General features: G+C 38.6%; 1 protein-coding gene across 1 annotated transcript in view; it reads right to left on the bottom strand.

The window, feature by feature from the left end:
* The window catches only part of LAMA4 (laminin subunit alpha 4), a 97546-nt gene that overhangs the window by 25928 nt on the left and 49311 nt on the right, over positions 1-22307 (bottom strand). The window contains exons 9-21 of the mRNA XM_082300089.1: positions 20507-20618; positions 18323-18490; positions 17386-17579; positions 15372-15488; positions 13585-13733; positions 11481-11622; positions 10351-10447; positions 9457-9573; positions 8644-8829; positions 3560-3699; positions 2210-2383; positions 1048-1190; positions 554-716 (exon numbers count right to left, since the gene is read on the bottom strand). Of these exons, the coding sequence (XP_082156215.1) occupies positions 554-716; positions 1048-1190; positions 2210-2383; positions 3560-3699; positions 8644-8829; positions 9457-9573; positions 10351-10447; positions 11481-11622; positions 13585-13733; positions 15372-15488; positions 17386-17579; positions 18323-18490; positions 20507-20618 (1902 nt within the window). The remainder of the gene's footprint in view (positions 1-553; positions 717-1047; positions 1191-2209; positions 2384-3559; positions 3700-8643; positions 8830-9456; positions 9574-10350; positions 10448-11480; positions 11623-13584; positions 13734-15371; positions 15489-17385; positions 17580-18322; positions 18491-20506; positions 20619-22307) is intronic.

Below are 22307 nucleotides of genomic sequence, written 5' to 3'. Positions count from 1 at the left end.
AGAAGCAGGTAAGTGAGGTGCTAATTCATGCTGACTGTTAGGATCTAGACTGAAGCAACTGTCTCACACAGGTCTTCATATTTTGCACAGGCAACTTTTCATGCTGTTATAAGGCTGGACTCCAACCAGTGATAATTTAAATTCAAACAAATGACTATGTTGCTAGTTTCCCACAAGATCCTAAAATTAACAATACTATTCGTTTTTGTGATGGTTGTAAAAGAGAAATTCTAAGTACCAAGAACTCATTAGCACTGAAAAATACTGGCAGCCTGCAAGCTTTGTTTAGTTGGACTAATCGGCCTTTGTTTATGCATGCTACTTAACTAGCAAGCCTTCCTTCTCTTACTTTTCATGAAACTTGAAACCTGATCATCTTACTGTATGACAAAATATGCTAGGGAAAACTTCTTTGCCATGGCTAAAAGATGGAGTCCTAAGATGATAAATGACTAAATAAGGAGTTTATCTACCATTTCTGTGATTAAATGGAAGCCCAGCAAGATTAGTTTGCACTATTTAGTTTTGAGTAGAGAATATTTATCTGACCAACCTTGAAGTCTGGAGGCACTCCACCAACATAGAAAACAGCATTTGCAGGTTCCAAATTAAGAAGGGAGCCAGGACCAAGGGCCTCACCCTTTTTGATGAATTTTTCTTCAGCTGTGCTGCTAAGACTGGGCACAGTTAAAAACATTTTGCCGTGTCTTCCAATCCTGCAGAAGAGAATTGTAAAAGAAGAGAATTTAGTGTTGGCAAGACGTACAAAAGAACAAGCAAGCCTCCAACTCCAGGAAGGGTTTTTATTTCCTTTATAAAAGACTAGTAGTCAGGAGGGAAAAAAAGGGAGGGACCACAGACACTATTCCTTCCTCCTTGTGGCCCCTTGGGTCTCGGCTCTTCAAAAGCAGAGAGAATTTCCATTTATTTCAGCAGGAGTAGAACCAGGCACTGAAAATTCCTGATGGGCAATTCTGACACAGCCTTTTCTGCTTGATTTTTCCTATTAACTGTTTGATTTTGGGGAAATACATGTTATCACTTTACCTCTCAATTTTGATGATGCTGAAGTAGGAAGGCCAGGTGCTGACTGGCTTGGCATCCAGAGGTATCTCCACGTCTTGGCCCCCCAGATTATAAATGTACACAAGGTTGTCATTTTTAATTGCAAGACCAATATAATGTTTTGCCTAAAACACAAATGGAGAGGGACATTAGAGATACAACACTGAAAGAGATTTAATGCAGAACATTAGTAAAGTGTGAGCTTGGATCAACTGAATGACACCTTTAAATATTACTAAAAGCTATTTAAATAGAAGCAAAAACTTAATTCTCTAACTGGTTGCTTTCACCACATAAAACTGTACAGAAAAAAAGTCTCTGATATTTTACTTTATATCCCTTTTGACTGAGGTAAATTCAAGGTCATGAGATCTCTGCTGACCATTAATTAGTCATGTTCAATGGGAAGCTGTTCATTACTGTTTAGTGTGCAGTGCCATATGCAGGAAATAGTCTAAAGCCCGGGTATTATGCTGCAATTAAATATTCTGCCAGGAGGGATTTAATTTGATTCATATTCAGTAGACATTCTTTTTAGAAAAGCTTAAAAATGAAAGCCTGACTCTTTACCTTCCCAAGTAATAGACTGCCAGGATGATACCTGGCTTGTGAGTTGTGATTTTTTTCTTTTCAGAACCACAGTTTAAAGAATAGCTATTTCAAAGTAGTGATCAACAGAGTGTACAACAGCACCACAAACCACAGATAAAGAAGCCTGCTTATCTTGTGGGCCTGTGACCTCAGAGATTTGGAATTGACACTGTCAGCAGCATAAACTGATTAAAGCGTATCTCACAGAAGCCAGGCAGGTGACATTAACTGCTTCACAGCACCTTGGTAGTGGCAGAGGAGATAGCAAGTGTGGCTTGCAGCAGTGACAATCAAAGCAGTACACTCAAGGCACTCCAATTTGCTTTTTAGAGAGAATGCCTCATTGTTTGGGCTGACAAGTCTCAAGGACAGGGGTCTCAGGAACCCTTGCTCTTTGCTTGTTACAAAATCAATGATGGTCCTATAGTAGACACCTCTAATTTTGAAACATGAAGAAACAGTGAGAGGAAAACCTGAGGGCAAATAAATTTCAAACCTCTTTCAGTTTTTTTCTTTAATAGATGTATAAAAATAAACCGGGTTGTTCTCTTACATTTTTGTTTCCAAGGTACAAAATGAATCTGTCTGGTGATGCTGCCAGTTGTGGGTTGTCTTTGTGAAGCTTTATGTACAAGCTCATGGAAGTGAAAGATTTCAGTTCTTCCACGTTGATCTTTGGATTGACTTCAACAGCTGATTGGCCTTCAAACATCATGGAAACTTGGACCTGCAGTTGCAAATGTAGAAGATGAGACACATTTTTGTTGCCTGGAGTCATTACTTAAGGTAAGTGGGCAACAATACTGAGCCAGCAGCCTTGCTTACTGCAAGAGTGGAGTTGGCACCTATTGGCATGTAAAATTGTATGTTTGTAACAATCTTTTCTGGAAGATACTGTAAAGAATATGGAAGCAATTAATTTTAAAATTAATTAAAGGTCCTAATTAACTCTGTTTAAGCATATTCATAAAGTAAATTGCATTTCAGAGGGAGATAGATGTGTGCTTAGTTGAATCAGGGCTACATCATCATATACGGCACATAATGAAATTCTTACGCAGCTATAAAACTTCTGCCCATAATTTATTTCTTTGCTTTGGAAGTAGTATGACCATTTTCTCTTCATGAGTAATCCTGTTATATCACTGAATCTACAGTGATATTTATGTGATGTTAATAAAATTGTAAAACTGTTCATTTTAGTTCAAAATGCTTTCAACATAACTGATGCAATGTTTTCAAGCTTAAACACAGTGTACCTGAATCACAAAATACATTTTAAAGGACAGTCAAGCTCTACAAACGAATGAATTTTTCCTTTTCTAAGTTATATTCCAGCACTGTGAACATACAATAATGCACTTAATTTTTTATTTCTCTGAATGAATTCAAATATACTGTTTTAATTTTTGACCTTGTTTTTTTTTGTCATAGAAAACACACTCATTATTTATGTATGGTAATGAAAGTGTTCTTTTCTCTATTAAATATGTGTAAGCCAAAGATTCTCTTACCCTGCAGAAAATAATTCGAAAGAAATTGTAATGTAAAAATTGTAATGTAAGCTCAGAAAAGCTTACATTAAATTGCTGTAATTAATTTGCCTACAAATTGTAGGTAATTAGGTTTTGTTGCTCTGGCCATCTTATACATTGTGCCCAAATCTTTATTATCAAGTTGCTGCTGCAGTAACAGTAGTCTACCATGAATACTATGATAACATTGACTGCTTGCAAATAGTACCTGTAAAGGTTTCAATGACCTTCATGGTGCTTTGTTCATCCAGTTTTGGAGAGGTGACAATGTCCAGGTTTGGGCTTCTAGCATAGCCCAAGAAAATGGAGGTTATAGTAAGATTTGATCATTAGTACTAGTAACCAAAAATCCCATCCAAAAGTTTTACCTTGCTTGCTACACTCCTGGTTTGAGCAATTAACTCTCTGATCCGCTGAATGCTGGAAGAAATATTGTTTGCTGGTGCCTTCTGTTCTACTCTGCGCAGTTTGTCCAGGAGTTGAGGGAAAACTTCTGTAAGTTTCTTCACTGCAGTTAGAAAAGAAGACACAGCTTTTATTTTCCTCCTTGAAACACTGGTTTTGCACCAGGAAAATCCCACCCTATCCTCTTAGGTTAACTCACCTGTCCCCTTCTGCTTTCCAAACAAGTCATAACTATGATGTGTGAGAGGCAGTGAATTCAGAAATGGTAGTGATTTCTAACAATCTAGTATTGCTAAAGTTTTTGGAAATAAGTTTGCACAAAGGAGACTGTTTACTTAGGACTCATAGGTAATACTCTGGTGTGTTATCTTTGTAATATTTTCCTCAAGGAGCTCTGCAAACATTAATAGTTTTAACCTTTTAATCTTCCTTCAAGACAAATAAATGTTAAGCCTAATTTTACAGATATGGCAACTGAAGCAGAAGGATTTTTTGTTCAGCATCTCACTGGATATCTGTGGCTGACCTGGAACTGCATCTAAGAGTTATGGTTCATGAGCTCTTCAAATTCACAGTAGGGGAGATGTATAGGTTATTTTCCTCATTTTTCAGCTGTGAGCGTCTCTCAGAGGTCATCACCCAGATAGCAGCAATGGCTGCAGAGGAGATGTGTTTGCTTGTGGCTCATAGTCCACTCTCATGTCAGAAACACTGCCACTTTCATGCTGTGGCAACCGGCCTGTAGTCTTCAACAATAGGCGGCCTTAGATGATGATGATGATGATGATGATGATGATGATGATGATGATGTGTGTGTACCTAAACTGTGCTTAGTACCTGCCCCAGCCCTTGTGGTTGGTAACCTCATCAGCTTTCCTGCCTGCATCTGCCAGGGGTCATGAATTAGAGTCCTGGACCTTTGGTCTTTTGCTGCTGTGCCTTCTGCTGGTACATGTGCAAGTGTCATTGTTAGCAAAGGGAAATGCAGGGGCTCTGTTGTGTTCAATGTGAGAGAAGTCCTTTCCCAGAAAGATGAGCAGAAAAATTATCAAGAAAGAAAAATAACTACCCTTAATTATAATCCAATTTCATCACATCAGATTCCAACGACATGTTGCCCTTTGAAGGATGTTTACACATCACATCATTTTTCATCTTTAATTAAATGTATGTACAAGTAGCTGAATATAATGAAATGTGATTTTAGCTGCAAGCTACATGCATATAAGAAAGATCCAGCATTCCCAGTTAATTTTTAATGACATGGATTCACTATAAAAGTTAAGACCAGATTTGTAGGGTTTGCAGTTATACTTTAGGCATTGTCAACTTACATCCACCTGCTCTTGTGTTCTTCCCATCATATTTTTACCTTTGTCTGAGAATCTTAGAATGGCTTGTGTTGGAAGAGACCTTAAAGATCACCTAGTTCCAACCCCCTGCTGTGGGCAGGGGCACCTTCCACTGGACCACATTGCTGAGGGCCCCCCACCCAACCTGGCCTTGAACATTCCCGGGTGAAGACTGCAGAGAGGCAGGTAAAGGGGCTAATCATCAGATATAGGAGACTGTATAGAAAGCAGGAAGGGAGGAGCAATCACATTTCTGTGCTTCTAGTCTCTGTTGAGTAAAGACTGAAGCAGCTCTCAGCCTCATTCATATCAACCCAGAGTATGAGAAGACCGCATGGAGTCCTACAAGTGTGCTTGTTTTTGGATAGAGTGAAAGATCTGTACTTGCCAGTCCTGTCCTGTCTCTGCTTGGCTGTTTTCGTTTGTGTTTTACTTTCCAAGTTCAGTCTAGGAGTGGCCCATATAGAACTTAAACTCTCCAGTTAGTCCTAAAAGGCCTTATGTGCTGGGAGTTAGTAATCAGCTGTTCTGTATAAAGCTTACTGTACATTAAAATATCATTATTTTAGTGACTTGTCAAAGAATTATAGTAAATTTTGGGTAAAATGGTGTTTCCAGAATGCATTAAATTTTCTACTTAAAAAACCCCAACAAAACCCCAGTCAACTTATAGGAAGTTTTCTTTACCTTTTTCCATTTTTTTAAGGCAAGAATACTGCAAGCTCAGAAAATGATTTAGTAAATTTCAACCACTTAAAAAAAATAATCTGCAACTGAGTTGGAATTGTGTTTGATTTGATATCTTAAAACCTGGGTTTTCTGTTTGAAACTTGATTTATTAAACTGGAAATGCTACTATAACATGAAAACACAAAAATAACATCTGTAACCACCAGAACTATTGTGAAATCTCATTATAAATCTCTTTTCCTTGTCCTTTATATGGCATTCTTCAACACAGAAGAACATTGATTTTGATTTTAGTCTTTGGGAGGAAGGTGAGAATGGAAAGGAAAGCTATTCCTATCCAGTGATAAAACATAAAAAAGAAAGGAAACTGTAAGGAGGAAATATCTTGACTATAACCTTCCAGACACTTTCCCCTTCCATGTTTTCCTTCCCAAAGTGTCACCCTCTCTGCTGAGGCCCACCAGTTCCCTGCACAATGGCAACATGGGCTGTTCTCAGACAAACTGCACAGCCAAGACATGCTCTCACCCTTCCAAACACCAAGTGCAAGCTTTATTCAAGGGCAGTGCAGACATGCCAGCTTAGAGGCTTCGGCTGCTCTGGTAGTGTTATTGGCATGAAGATCAGTTGTTTTGGTGTTCCAGGCACTTGTCTGAACATTTGTTGTGACTTTCCTTTGGGCTCTGGTGGACATTCTTCCTGTCAGATCAACCTCTCCTGGCATAATACACAGCTGATGTGGGAACACTCCACCGTGCCTGGCATGTTTACATCTGTCTTCCTGGGCTGTGAATCACAGTCACATCTGTCTGGAGCACTACCTGTGCCAGCCTCCTGTGTAGCACTGATCTCTCTTCTCAGCTATTTCCACCTCATCTTTCTGGCAAAAAAACCCTCATCATACCTTAAAACAAACGAATCAAATGCCTTCAGAAAAAAATGCCACAGGAAAGCTTCCTCCACAAATGTAGTAGGGCACACTTTGCTGTAGGTTGCACACTAGCATCTCTCCAACAGTTAGTTTGTGGTCAGCAGCCCCTCCAGACATTTGGATATGAACACAGTATTTTCAAGGTGACTCCCTACCTGCAAACCCCCTGTCACAGAGAAGACATTTTTTCCAGGCACATCTCACAGGAGCTCTTCTTGTTCCTTTTTGGGAACAATACCAAGGGAGACCTGGGCCATTTAAACTCTATTCACTCTTACAGAGCACCTCAAGTGCTGCTGGAAATATTTCTTCCAGTACAACAGCTAGTATGAGCAGATTTCTTTGAATCCTGAATGTCTGCTGGTATTTTGAGCATGAAGAGCTGAGTGCAGTCTGTGTTGCTGCTCCATCTACTAAGCTGTCACTGGTAAATGTTAAATGTAAATCAAGTGTAAAGGTGAATTAAAACAAGAACCTCCACGTGTAAGCTATAGCACACTGCTTCTCTTGGATGTTTTTCATCATACCATTCACTCCTGGGAGGCCAATCATATCCACATTTACATTATTTTACATGGGAATTAGAGCCCATAGCCCAAATTGTACCTGTGGTGATCAAAAATATTTTACAGCAATGCAGTGCAATACAAGTGCTGTTGTATTAACTATACTCTTATGGAGCTCTGTGCAGTGACTAACAGTGAGCTTACCATTCCCAGAGGGAGAGGTTCACTGTTCCCTTTTGATGAAAAGCTCAGAAAAATCTGAGTTTCCTCCGGACCCAGAAACTGGGATGTTGAATAGCATGGAATTTCTTCTTGTGAAGGGAACCACTTCTATTCTAGTTCTTGGGAGCACGCACTTAACCAAAAATACTAGGTTAAGTGTCTTATTGATAATGGAATTCTGAAAATAACATGACTCTTGGGATTCCCCAGCTGAGAGGGAAGACTGTGACTTTGGAACACTAGAAGCAATGTTGGGTTTGGTACTCATAACACCATTTACTGTAAAATGACACTTGAGTTGCAAACTTCCTGACGAAGGAGAAGGGATTTAGGGCAGTAGATCTGAGATTCAGACTTTCTGGAGACAGAGTCAGTGGAGTTATGGACTTTCTCTGAGGCACTTTTACGAGGCAAGACATCACTGAACAGGTTTGCAGGTGATGGTATCATCAAACGTGTGAAGGAAGTTACTTTTTCTGGATTTCCAACCTCCCTAGCCATAAATACCTTAGGATGAGTGAGCCTCCTGAGCAGAGTCAAGAATACATGGAGCAATAAATAGTGATGCTGTAATCAATTTTTTATTCAAAATATTTTCATTTCCAGATTGGTTCTTTTCTTCCCCAGTTGTTCTTTTCCTTCTTTCTACAGTCACTTCATTTCAGCTTCATCTTCCCGCTTCTTTTTCTACTCTTGCCTATCATCTTCATTTCAATTTTGTATCCTGCCTTAGCTTTTCTTTTGTCTTTAACTTACCTGAAAATTTTCATAATAAGTTTTCTGATGTTTCCAGTGTTTCCAACAATAAAAGTGGAATTAGTGTGATGTTTACAAGCTTCTCCAGGAATCACCCTGCTTAAATATTTTATTTCCTCCTTAATCCTCTTTGACCCCTTTGTTTAGACTACAAGATCATCAAGTGAGGGACCATTTCTCCTCCATGTTTGTATTACTGAGGACAAAAGGGCTCTGTTTTCAAATGCCTCTCAATGTCAAAAACCAAAAAAACCCCAAAACTAAATCACCAATCATAATAGCCAGAAGTGTTTAAACAAGCTGTTTACCATTCAGTGTGACCTTGGTACCCTGATAAAAATGAATTTGAAGTCAGTAATGCTTCAGCACTTAAGCGTTTAAGTAATTTTTGGAAATGCCTGAGTATGCAGTGGTTTTAAAATTTAGTCAAGACTCTAGACAACAGCTAATTTTTGAAATTTTTCATAGAGGTAAAAAGCTAGAAGATTATATGCAATGAATATGCTTTGTAAACAATTCATACAACATGATGTTGCTATGATTCCCTGATTTACTAATGCTAAGGAATGGCAAAATTCAGGTCACCATACCTGCATCCCCAGCTGAATGCACAGCACTATCATATGCCTCTGAATTGTGCTGAAAGTCTTGCAGGTTTTGGGACCACAGCCTCACGTTCTCATCCATGGGCGTTGTAGCCTGCGTTACTGTCGTGGTAGCACCTACAGCCTCTGCAGTCTTCATCTGAGCTTGCTCCAAACGCTCTCTGGCCTCAGCTACAGAATAAACAGGGAATGATAAGAAATTAACTCCTGCAAATAATCAAGCATGTTGTGTGTCCCATCCCTCCCTGCTCTCTGTCTTCCCCCTCCTTTTTCCCTTCTTCCCTCCAGTTTATATACACTGAGCATGATGTCATATGGAATGGAATATCCTTTCAGACAGTTGGGGTCAGCTGTCCTGGCTGTACTTCTTCCTAACTTCCCATGCATCCCCAGTCTCCTCACTGGAGTGGCAGTATGAAAAGCTGAAAAGGCCTTGGCTCTGTGTAAATCCTGCTCAGCAGTAACAGAAACATCTCTGTATTATCAACTGCATGTTCAACACAAATCCAAAACACAGCCCCATACTAGCCACTGGGAAGAAAATAAACTCTACCCCAGCCAAAACCAGCACAAGGTTCAAGAAAAATGTTAATAATTTCAGTGGCAAAACATTTAATTTCATTATGAAAGTGCTAAAGCAGGATATTTGCTGTCTAGGTCTAGTAGTTTCAGTCAAATTCTTTTAAGTGTCCATAGTGCTGAACTCTTAATAGCAACTTCATATCCATAATCAAAGATAAATCGTGCTCTTGAATGTATGAAGATAAAGCATCATAAAGGTGAAGTTCCTCTTCCAACCTGTCTCTGCTGATTGCATTTTTGCAATGGCTCTCATCAGTTGGCTCCGCAGGGCACTCATTCTGGCAAAAGTGCCATTGACTTGCCAGCTGGTGTCTGCAATGGTGTAACCACTACCTGTGGGGAGAAAAGGGGAGGTACAGCTGAGGGGCGTCAAACTGGCTTCTGAAAAGGTAAATTCAATCCTGGGGATGTATGTTGTTAGGCATTGAACATACCATAGACAGGATACCGTGGTCTCTTTTAATTTAGGATGTACTTGCACTCTTGACTTTACAAAATCTAAAGAAAAAAGCAGCCCTGCAGCACCCCTGCTTACCACAGGGTGTCTTACAAAAACCTGGAGAGCTGTATTTCAGTTAGTACACTTTCTCCTTGTTTTACCAGAAGTGCTGAGAATAGCTGCAACTAGCACACAGGAAAAGTTTTAAGGAACTCAAAAGGCCCTGAAAACTTTGAAAGGTAATTTGTAATTCTAGACCTTTCTTTCATTTATAGCGAAGAAAGGCCAAAATACTTTAACGTTTATTATTATCCTCCACTGGTGAAATCCAGCTTTCTGAACATTTAAACTGCTGTGATTTGATTTTAATTGTACTACTTAATTGAGTATATTTATTAGTGAGCAACATTTTGCAGGGTCACATATTTAAGCAGTAGTTGTATCTGAAATGGACTTTTCATGAATGAAATAAACTATCAGTATCTAGCAGGATGACAAAACATGAGCTACTCAAACTGTGCTAATGGCTGTTTCAAGTGCTTTGTGTGGTAAATTCAATCAATAACCTATTCTGTTACAGCAGTAGTTCTGCTTAGTGATGTGCTTTTGAAATTTATGTCAATGTGCATGGCTATAAGCTGAATTGGAAAGTAGAAAGGATGTATATTTACTGTCATGTGCTGTCCGTTGTAGCTGCATGGCTCGGATGAGAAGTTCTTCACTTTTACCTTTATGGTAAACGACCTGAGTATCAATTCCAACTGCAGCCTACAAGCATGTTCCAAAAGAGAAAGTCAGAGTAATGTTTATCAAATGTTCTGCTTTATTGTGTTTAATTGTGGACTACCTTTTACCTGCATATAAATGCAACTGCAAAGTCACTGCAGCTTCATTTGCTTTTTTAACATTTAAGATTGGAAGTTGGATTGGAAAAAAAGTCTGAAAAGCAAAACTTTCTGTTTTAAGAAAGTTAAAGAAATGTATGGTTTTCCAATCAACACCACTGAATAACAAAGATAGAGATAATCCTCTTAATTTATCAGCTCCAGTTTAGTCAATGTGACTGAATGCTGCATGTTATTTAGGTACTGTGACTGTTCATTTCTACTGTCATCTCAGATAGGTGGTGAATGCTTTCACTTCATGGGGAGCTGCCTTGCAGTCAACAGAGGGCTGAACTTGAAATCCCACAGCCCTGTGGGGTTCAGACCCCTTTAATCTACCCAAGTCCTCTTGCTATCCCACTAATAAGTTGCTGGTGAATAGCATGTATACAGATTGGTAACTATAGGCATACAAAAAATACGTGTAAAGTATTTTAGAACAGTAAGGCCAGAGAAAAAAATTAGCATCCTTATCCTTACACTGATTTTATGAGTGGGCTTTGTCCCATTTCAGCCTGGTTTGCTATGAGAAGTAGTGATGTCTTGACCATCTTTCCTGCCACATGGCACAGAGTGAAGCAGGAGGACTCAACACTAAATGCCATCTCAGGTTCCTACAGGAGTAGGGAGTTTGCAATTTCACAGAAATGTCTCAATGTGAGTGACAACACAGAACAGCATCACCCTATGGGATAGGGACAGAAGAACCTCTTGTGTCTTTTCAAATACCAGGGGACTTCAGACTGGAAGAATAGTTAACTATATGGGATTTAATTCAGGAAATAATAAAGGAAAAAATATGCAGTGAGAAGTTCATTGCTGCTAGTTAACCTAAATTAGTTTTTTTCTTTACATTTAGTTGCCTGAAATCCCTGAAGCATTGTAAAGTAAAAGCTGATATTATGAATATTACTTACGTCCTTGACCCGGTTTGTTGTGTTCAGTGCCAGCAATGCAACTTTATTGGCTTCTTCGATATAACCAGCAATGTTTTCATACGCATTTGAAGCATTGATTGCCCTTTGTACCAAACCATTTGAATCAACACCATACAAATTCCTGTTAAAAAGAGAGCAAAAGGTGAAAGAAACCAAACTGAAACACTGTAGTTTCTGGCTACATAATCACACACATAAATGTACTTGGCCTAAGTGTTATTCTCTTCATTGTGTTTGACCAATCTGAAGCAGGTGAAAACTGTGTGGATAGAAGGCACTTCCCAGTCATTTAAATCTGAGAATTTTGCCCTTAACATTTGTGTGAGCAGCAACAAATGACTACTGAGCTTTTACCTTTTTTAAAAATCTAGATTAGATATTCCATAAATTAACACAATAACCTTCGTCAGGAATAATTCCTATCCATAAATGGAAAGATCTATGTGACCAGGATAGCTGTGTCACTGAACTGTTTATATTTTCCAAAGGTAGGAGGAAAAAGGGGGAGAATCAGATGAAGAACTACCCTTAGTCATGAAACTTTGCAAGAAGTTGGATTTAAAAACCAAAAGAAACCTTTGATGGCACGGTTTTGATCTGCTTATTAAATGATAACTGGTCTTCAGGGGAGATTCCAAATAGAAGATGGTTCAGGGCTCAACATTCATCTGTTAACAATTTTGAATAAATACTATTTTTTAGTGTTCTGGTGATAAGCAGATTTCAAAGTATATGTTAGATATAGATTCTAAATATAGATATATTTGCACATTATGTGCATTCACTTCAAAGTGTTTGCACACTGAGGGATAATTTAATTTCCAGATTCAGCATTATTGCAAGAATTTTCTGCTAAATGCCCCTAAGGTAAAACAATAAACTCTATCAACTAAAAGCCTAACAGGCTAATAAAGCAAACTTATAAAACCAAGATGTTTTGAAGACACGCTAAATGTTTCAAAGGATTAAAGTCTCACTGCAGGACAGTCTTCTCAACAAATACAGAGTCAGCACATTTCCATCTGGATATTTTGTAATTACTTTTGTTTGCTTTTTGTGAAATTCCTAATGTGTTGGACTTGGTAATAATTTTTAAATTATTTTGGTAAGGGAGGAAGGCAAGCCATATGGGCTATTTTTTTTCAAGTTAGTCTGCTGCCCCCAGTTAGCTGATCTCAGACAGAACATATTGTTTGGTTTTTATGTTTGTGTGGTTTGTGTGGCATTATAGAACAGTTTCAGATGTCACCTTTATACAACTGCATAAAAGAAAACCATCTGTTATTTTTTTTTCTCCATTTTAATCTCCTATTTAGGGCATATGAATATTAAGAAACAACTGGTATTTAGATAATATACTTGAAGAGTAGTTTTAAGCTTATCTTCCAAAAGCATATGCCCATGATGTTACTTAAGGTAGAATTTGGTGACATATTTTATTTAAGAATTCATTTACAGCAGTGATTTTTCCATGGATAGTCCCAATTGCAAATAAAATCATTAAATTTATCTAGAAGTGACTTTTTAGTAAATTGGTGCAATGTTGATGCATTTAGTATCTTCCAGCAAAATAGAAAACTTGCAATAAGTTTTTGATGTTATTGTTAGCCAGTTTCATTAGGACACAACCTATTGAGCACCAGAACTACTCCATCTGTTAAAGTGTTCTTGGAATAAAATTCTCTCAAAGCTCATTTTGTCCCCTGTAATGCTAACATTTTTTAATGTGGATGAACTTACTGACATGAGCAGTTTCTGCAAACCCCATTTAATCTTGCCTGTATTGTTTTAATTTTCACTAATCTATCTTTCCTATTCTTTTGCTATAGGAAGAGGAGAACAAGCCCAGTTAGACTACAGAGAAAGTCATGCAAACAGGATATGTTTGTTCTTTAAAAAGTTTCATAGATTTTTCTTAGCTCAACTTCAGCTGTTCTCTCTGGACCATGACAAGTCCTTCTATACCTGACTTAATACTGATTTGTTTCCTGCCTATTTATCATCACTGTGTTCCTGCTTATCTTTTCAAGCTGTTCAGCAAGTGGCACTTGTATGAACAGAGTCTGCTGAAGTTAAATTTTACCCGTCCAGCTCATCAGCAAGTCTTCTTAGGTCGTGTGCATGATTCATAGCTTTTTCTACCAAATCATCATCAAACAGGGACAGATTGGCTATTTTTTCTTGCAATTCCTTTTTTGCTCCATCTATTTCTGCGTAGAACCCTGATGCATTCTGAACAAAGCAGGGAAGGAAGGAAAGAAGATGAAGATTGCAAAAAATCAAGTCTGTATTTTGATTATTAAGTTTTATTTTACCCTTTATATTATTATAATGATCCTTTATTTCTGTTATAGTTGTTTTATTTTACATTTTTAAGAGAAAAAGAGTAAAGATCTGATGGTGAATGCCCACATGGAAAGACACATGCAGGAAGATAAAAATCAACAAAAAGTCCAGAAATCACTTAAGAAGGTGTTAGAGAGAAAAGCATAAAATAAAAAAGAAAGATGATAAAAGTCTTACTTTATGTCTTGTGCCAATGACAAGTCTTTCAGAGTGAAGTCCCCTTTCTGCCTCCTTGCACAAAGAGATCCCTCATGCTAATCTTGGATTAGTCTGATTTGTAAATCAGTCCACCTAAATACTACCCATGTGTATGTATTGGCAAGGAGAAATAGTATCCCTTTGCCTTAGCCATGTTTCTTCCTTACATGAAATACTTGGGGGAAGACAAAATGGACCTGCATTCACCTTCTCCCCAGTACACAAGCTTGCTGATGTGTTTGAAGATTATAAATGTGGTAAAATGTGATTATAATGTATGTATATTTTATGTATATTATTAATGTAAATCTTATATTTCAAAGTACAAGAAAGAGGATGAAATGGAGGGAGGGAAAAAGGATGAATGAGCGAAATGTGAAAATACTTATTGCTGATGAGGATGGACAATGTGTGATGTTTGCATAGTACTTCCTTCCCTGCAGTGTGAACATCCTCCATGTGTGAACTAAGTCACAGCACTGGGGAACCCGAAATCATAAACGGCAGCAATTGGTGTTGCACAAAACACCAGAGAAAAGCCCCAGCATACTGCTTGATCATGGGGATGGTTACAAAGTAAGCTGTCTTTCTGTTTTGTCAAATTCCTTTTTCAAAGAACAATTAATGACTTCTGACATTTGCTTTTGTGTCAAGAAGTGGGCAACTGTGACCAAAATGAATCCTTGTGGAAATTTTCATTTTTTCTTCCATTATTTCAAAATTTTAAAATAAAGCATAAATAAAGAAAGCAGCTTTGCTAAATATTTTAGTTAGCAAAATCCCTGTTTTATTTTCTTCATCTTTTCATAGAAAAACCAACCCCTAAAATTTCTAAAAATTTCCTCCAGCACCATGTCTGATTCAGAACACTGGATAGTGGTCTACAGTTCCAGAAGAGGATTTCTATACAACAATCTGTTCACATATGTTTGACATGGTGCCTGGTTTTAATGCTGATATCTGGGATCTTTAGTATTCTTCTGTGTTCACTTGTAGGCACTAGAAAAGGAATTTAGCATAAAATGCAGTCTTTTACCAGAACATGTTTTGGCAGCTGCTTGTAATGAAATAATTGAGAACTCTACAGCAAAATCTTTCATTAAGCTTTGCCTACAGTAAGGTGTCCTTATAATAGAATTATTTTTTTTAGGCAGTAAATTGTAGTTACAGAGCTTTTCATCCAAGAAACCATTTACTTTTTCAGGGAATATGAACTAGTATTTCACTGAAGCAGTATAAAGAAGGAGAGTTTTTCTGTTAGTGATCTAAACACATGACTTCAAAAAATCAGGATGTATAATTTAAACAAGCCACTGAGGCACCTACCTTTATTACTTCGCTTAACTCAGAGTTGACCTTTTGTGGTCCTTCCAAAATGGTTGTGGCACTGAGCAGAATGCTGTTCACTTCATCTATTTGCTCTTTTATCTTCTCATGTTGTTTCTAAAAGGAAAGCTTGAAATATAAATCACATCCAATACTATTTGTGCTTTGAAAAATACAGTGTTTTCAGTTTTGTTAAATTTGCTAAAGTAAATTCAGAAGGTGAACTAAATGGACTTTAGACATACCTGAAGTCTGATTTTCCCAGACATCTTTAATTGCTACATATTATGATGTGAATTCTTTGCATTTTTTTGTTTTTGTTTTGGTAAAAAAAATGTTGGATGATTAAAAAAAAATATTAATTTAATTTTATATTACAGCATAAGAAGCTATTGGAATGAAGCACTATTCAGTCCACAGCAGAGACAAATTAAACATGGATTTTTCATAGTCATCTGGAGATTATATTTTTCTGGAGATTTTTAAAATCTACAGTACACAGATCTCTTTTCCTTGTCAGTAGCAAAGCCAATGTGAACAATCTCTTTTGTACAGCATCTGCCTCTATTGTGAGGAATAATGGAAATCCAAATGGTTAAAAACAGTGAACAAATGCAACTACACACTTCAGGCTTTGCTCCATAACTGTGAGACAAGCTGCAGCTTGGCACTGTTATTATGGAACAATGGAACAACAGAAGAGGCTTTGTACTTGAGGATCTCAAGCTCTTGGGAAAGGATTCCCTAGAGGAGCATGCCTGATCTCTCTGTTGGATTCTTAGACCTTCCACATCAGCATGAACTTCTAGCACTGCAAATTTCAAGGACTCAAAACTCAGCCACTGATGCTATGAAACCCAGAGGTTGGCCTGAATTTGCAAGACCATTCTTCAAATCACAAAATTGCTCGCTAACACCCTCTCCTCCAGAATCCAAACAATTTCAGCCATTGAAATTAAAACAATTTGCTTCAAATGGCCCCAAATTTTTCTCTTTGTAATTTTATTCCCTGCTGAAAAAAAAAATGAAAAGTTTTAGGTGGGCTATTCTGGTTTTGCGCTCCTTAAAAGAAACTTATGAAAACAGGGAAAGAGTCACAGAACTGCTGTGAAGAGAAGAAATAGTTTCTTTTGTTTGGCTGATGGGTTGGGTACTCTTCTGGGATATGAAACCTGAAAATTCAGTTTTCTCATCAGGCATGTGGATTTGAACCTAATGCCACCCCTTACAGGCAAAGGTGCCCCACTTCCATGCTATAGGGGACAGGTCACCTCTGAGGTCTCCTCTAGAGTGGTTACTTTGTTCAAAATTCTGAATCTATTCATTTGAACAGGGCACAGGAGAAAATTGGTGCAACCTTATCGCTAGGCTAGCAAGGTCACCTAGCAAGTAGGAAACCCAATTTCAAGGTATCTATTGTGGAGCGGTTAGACAATGGATTTGTGCTTGAAGATTCAAGGACAACTGTCTACTCCTGAAAAAATGGGGATGCATTTTGTTTAAAGTGGTTCAGAGAAAGTTTGGATCAGACAGTATGAGTGAACTCAGCCCAGGACACAAATGCAGTGCAGAATCTTTATAAGTAATTGTTTTCTTAGAATATAATTAGTTTTGTGAGGCCCTCCCACATTGTAAGTCAGTATATAATAGGATGAAATAATCCCACCACAATACTTATAGCAGCCATGCTACATGAAATTTCAAGCTTCTTGGGTTTTACTGCAACATGCCTTGCTAGTCTAGGCATAGGTATCCACCTCTTCCTTGGTCTGATGAGGCATGACATGCTGAAACTTCTCATTCATTGTCACTCCACAAATAGGTAATAGTACCTTGCACTTCCACATGTTGTTTCTTAGAACTGAAGAGTCAAACTCATCCTGCTGAGTGATCCAAGAAATTCTTTTTTGGTGTGGTGGTTCCTGAATCTAAATTGTGTGCAATCTACAGTTTAAGCAATGGCAGAGATGGAGTGTTCACAGTCAGTGCTTATGATAAATGTAGTGCACAGTACCTCCTGCCTTTGGAGCCTGGCTGTGTTTTCCCTATTTATATCCTCTGTTTGCTTAACATGGTCAAGTGCCTCGTCTAATGCCTCCTCCAGGTCTGACAGCTTCACATCCTGTTCGCTGAGCTGCTCCAGCACATCAGTTATCAGGGATCTGGTGTCATTGTACTTCTCGTGAAATGCTTCAATTTGCTGTAGCACTGGGAGAAAAATAAGAGGCCAATAAATCCAAAGCTTGGATTTCTGACAAAACTTACCTATACAGCAATTTCTGTAGCTGTTACTCAGGTGACAGTAAACCACATTTTGTAAAGCTCACTTGAGAGATCGTATACCTAGATTTTAATTTTCCCTCCTCATTTGAGAAGGAAAGATACTTCTTATTTTATTATTTCGTTTAATCCTATTAATTCCCCCTCTGAAATATATTTTATTAAAAGAAACTAGATCTGTCTTTCCCTGCTTTTCATTTGTTTTTCATTGGCAGCCTGTTCTGGAGAAGACAGTCCTTATGCCTCATGTTCTGACTCATGTTGACTAAGCTGTGACAATTAGGCTGCTACTCTTTCCCATACCAGCAGTTTTTCTCTGTCTGCTGGTGTTTGCTGTCCCCATAGCCCAGCTAGCAGGGGGGAAGATGTTCACATGAGCAATTCCAGCCCTGCCATGAAACTTCCTAAGCAGCTATTGTTGAGGTGCTGCAGTGCACAGGCACACACAGACACACAGACCTTTTTCTCCCCATTCTGCCATGGGGAGCAGAGCACCAAGCACCAGCAGGGACTTGGAGCAGGAATTTGGAAGCAGCAGCATCTCCAGCACACCGGCTGGTGCTTGCCAAGTGCCTGCTGGTCCTCCCCAGGGGCTCAGCAGTACACCCAGAGCTGCCCATAACCTGCCAGCTGAGCATCAACATGTCACTGAAAGTTGACTTAAAACTCACACTCCTCTGCTGCATTTTCCTCCTCGTCTGCAAGTTGCCTCTGATTAGTGAAAGGCTTTCGTTGTTTGATCTCCTTCAGCATCTCCTCAGCCACACTCCACTTCTGGGCAATTTCTTCAGGGCTCAGCTCTTGTTGAATTGCGTAGTATTTTGACTTGCTGCTGATTTCTAGGGGGAAAAGGGAACAGATGGTCGATTCAGTGTGACTACAGAGAAATAAACACCGTGGACTGCTTTTACTTTTGTGAATAGTGATAATACTGATGGCAAAAGGAAGTCTTAATTATCTTCAACTCCATAGTGGATAATTATTATGTTTAATCCAGTCTTATAATTAAACCTGTAAATAAATCACACTTTCTGGCATATGTGGAGGTCTCATCAGAAGAGGATGGGGGTCGTGTGCATTATTTGGCTTGACATTTCTTATAGGCTGTGAATAATAATTTTATTTTAGGTTCTGTGGCATGTAGCAGGCTGGGGTTTCATCTAGGATCATGGTTTTTAAGTGCTGCTGTTTATTAAATAATAACAATGCTAAGGAGACTGAAATAACCTCATTTTCCATCTGCAGAAGTTTGAGGCACCCTAAGGAGGTAACATATGGCTCCTGGCCTGATACTGTCTAGCTGGTTTGGAGATAGATACTATTTCAAGGTTTTGGTCTCAGTTCAAAAAACATTGTTGTATCCCTGCAGCTGAAATTGAGTTTACCCATTCCCAGTGTAATCATTACAAAGTTTACTCACTTCTCACTCCCTGGCCTTGAATACCAATCACCCCCCCTTTTATGCCCTGTGATGTGTGTGCCTTTGGCTAGTGTTTGTCACTACTTTTGTGGATAACCAAAGCTGGCAAAACCAGCACTATTCTTCTGGAAGATTTTTGTAAAAAATAGATGTGTAATTGTGGCACCACTGATCCTTTGGCAGAGTGTCTCTGTATGCCTGCTCTTGCTGGGCTCTGAGCTCATTAGTGAAGCTTTAAAGGCTCATACTGAGCAGTAACTGATCACGACCAGGGCTCCATGGATTTCTTTTTCCTTATGTTGGTACGTGTGTGTGTGTGCATGTACACCTTCTCTTCAGTAAAGAGTGGATGGCTTTTACAGGGGTGATGCCTCAGTAGAAGAACAATTTTGAACATGGTGGAAATAATTTTCATCTACTTGTTTCCAGCTGCTTTCACTGTCTTTATTCACAGCTATGGATGTCACTTCTTCTATAACAGCTTAACCTGATTGTGCTATTTGTGTGCCAAATTAGATGCATATCTGCCTTATGTGGCTCCTGTCCTGCTCCAAACCAATTAATGGCACAAAATGATGATCCACAGACATCAACCATGATTGTTAGTGACTTAAAAGGAGTCTCATGCTGACTCTTTTACTCAATAATTTTAGAAATAAAATGTGATGGATGGCCAGACCATCAAAGATTTTTTAGCATCCCATGTGTAAAAAGACAGTACAAATGTAACATCCTATGAGTCTGGTCTTAGCCTGCCTCCTTTGTGAGATGGGACATATTAACCATGTTTCCTGAGATAAAGCAATGGAGCACCTGTGGAGATAAGGATAAGCAAAGATAACAGTTGATATGTAACCACTCTTCCTTACACAAGTTTCCACATGGCTTGCAATAACTGCCAAGATAGAACTACTGAGGTCTATTAATCAAATATTTCCATTGGAAAAGGGCTATTTAACATCAACTACCAGTCAGCATTTCTGTTCTGGTGCCATACACAGCTTTTGCATACTGTTGACTTTGCTGAAGACTGGGGGAAACCAGTGTGTTCCGCAGCAGGATGGAGGCTTTCCTGCCACAGGTGTACAGGGCACAGGGATGTTTTTGAGTACATTGATTTGGGGTGTCATTGCTTTCTGCAGGTACTGTAGAAGAGGCTGCAATTGGTTTAATCTCACTTTTATATTTCGGGATGATAATGGTATGTAATAGATATTCCAGATGAAGATGATTATCTCTGAGTAGGAAACGTTTTTTAAGTGCAGTTGTGCTTGAGAAGGTGTTCACTGTTGCCATAAATTACATGCTGCCCTATATATCAAAAGATTTTCCTTTGATTTATAGGACAGTAAAAATTCTTGATGATCCATTAATACATGAAGGTTTCATTAATACATTCTTGACACTGAGATGAACCAGAAATGAATCTATTTACCTTCAATGTTATCTCTTATATTATTGAGCTGCTGCACAAGCTGAGAAGCACGGTTGTTGATCTCCGTAGTTTCCTTCTGTACCAGTCGGCCTTTGCTGGATGCTTCATTTCCCTATGAATAAACCATGAGAGGTAAACATTAGATTTCTTTTCAGATGTGAGGATGAGCAGTATAAACACACACTTTGCTTTCTCCTGATGAGCACGTGAAAATCCTTTTTATCATATAAAGTGGTATTTAAAGGTGTTGAAAGTAAAGATCTGTCTTGTCGGTGTTTTCAGAATTGCAGAGTGAGAGATTAAAATCTGTCCCATATTTATCCATCATCTCCTGCAATCAAATTTTCATAAATTATGTACAGTTGTACATTCAGTGGGGCTGGCTCATTTTGCTGGGTATGGCATTTCCTGAGGAAGCAAATAGAATAAAGCAAAAGGTGTCAAGCTCCCAACCATTTTCAGATCTGTGTTGCCCTCAAATGAGGTCCCCAGCTCTGCAACTTGTTAAAAATAAGAAAAAGCTCAAGGCTTGAAAATACTCTGAAAAGCACAGACACAGTCCTGTACTACATTGTGTTGGAGGCTGCACTCTGCATTGTGTTCCCTTACTTAGAGTTTGTGGAAGCCCCAGGTGGCATTTGAAGGCAGGGCCAGGGTGGGTAGCACCACTAAAAGGGATGGGCATACTGGTAAAACAAATGTAAGGGTTAGTAGAGTGATAAACCAAGTGTAAGAGTTAGTAGAAAGGTTTCTTGTTCCCATCTTCTAAATATTCAGGATCAAGCTACATGCTGTTTTACTCAAAACTCACCCCATGCAGATGTGGGGAGTTACAGGTAGTTACAGGAATTATATTTAGCAGGAAGATTTGCCTACAGTTGGTACACTCACCCTGCCTTTGTGGTTTAGATCAGAATCTGCACCTCTGAGATGTGGGGATGTGCACATAAAATGCTCTGAACAGAAAATGCTGCATGTCTCTGCAAAAAACACTCAAGGCCCTGGCACCCATTTTCCATAAATGTCCCTTGAAATAGCAAAGAGCTCAATATATTCAGAGTTATGATTGTGGTCTTCCACTGTCAGAGTCTGGGGTCATTATTTCCCTGCCTTTAGAAGCAACCACAAGTATTGATGTGGAACTAGCATTAGAAGTAGCCAGGAAGAAAAGACCAGAGGAAACGCTGAATTTATTTGTTCAGGGACAGTGAAATTGAGGAATGGGGTAAGAAATCCCCAGATAGTACTGCAAATGAAATGTTATTATCCAAACTCACTAAATATTCATAGAAAACCTAATGCCTTAATCGGCCTGCCCACCAACTACAGAGAGGGACACTGAGGCGTGTGAGCTCTGACAGATATCCACAGGTATGGAGCTGCGTGTGTGCGCTGATTTAATCAAAGTTCTCTTGAATGCAGGCATAGTCTGTATAATTCTTGCATGCCCTTTCTGCTAAGTAAGTGTTGATTAAAAACACACAAACATAAATTTTCTCTTCCACTTTCCTTTGTGTTGCTTTTTTTGCCCCCTACTTGCTCCTGTATTTGAGTTTTAGTTTAAGGTATAATTTTAATTTGTCTTGTGAAGGAATTGGTAAAGTGAATATAAGGTCTGGCATTTTGTAATAAGCATGAAATATTATCTAGTTTGATGACAGCTGTGGCTATCTTTGGTAATAGCATAGAACAATGTATTTTACTGGTATATGTACATTGTAGCAACAGAAAGATGTTTAATATTATCTTTTTGAAATAGAGGATAAGCAATTTTTAACCCTATTTCTTCTCTTAACATATA

Source organism: Coloeus monedula (assembly GCF_965178545.1).
Source record: "Coloeus monedula genome assembly, chromosome: 2".
NCBI classification, from domain to species: Eukaryota; Metazoa; Chordata; class Aves; order Passeriformes; family Corvidae; genus Coloeus; species Coloeus monedula.
Note: the sequence above shows the minus strand (reverse complement) of the source record. Positions and strands in the feature narration are given on the sequence as shown.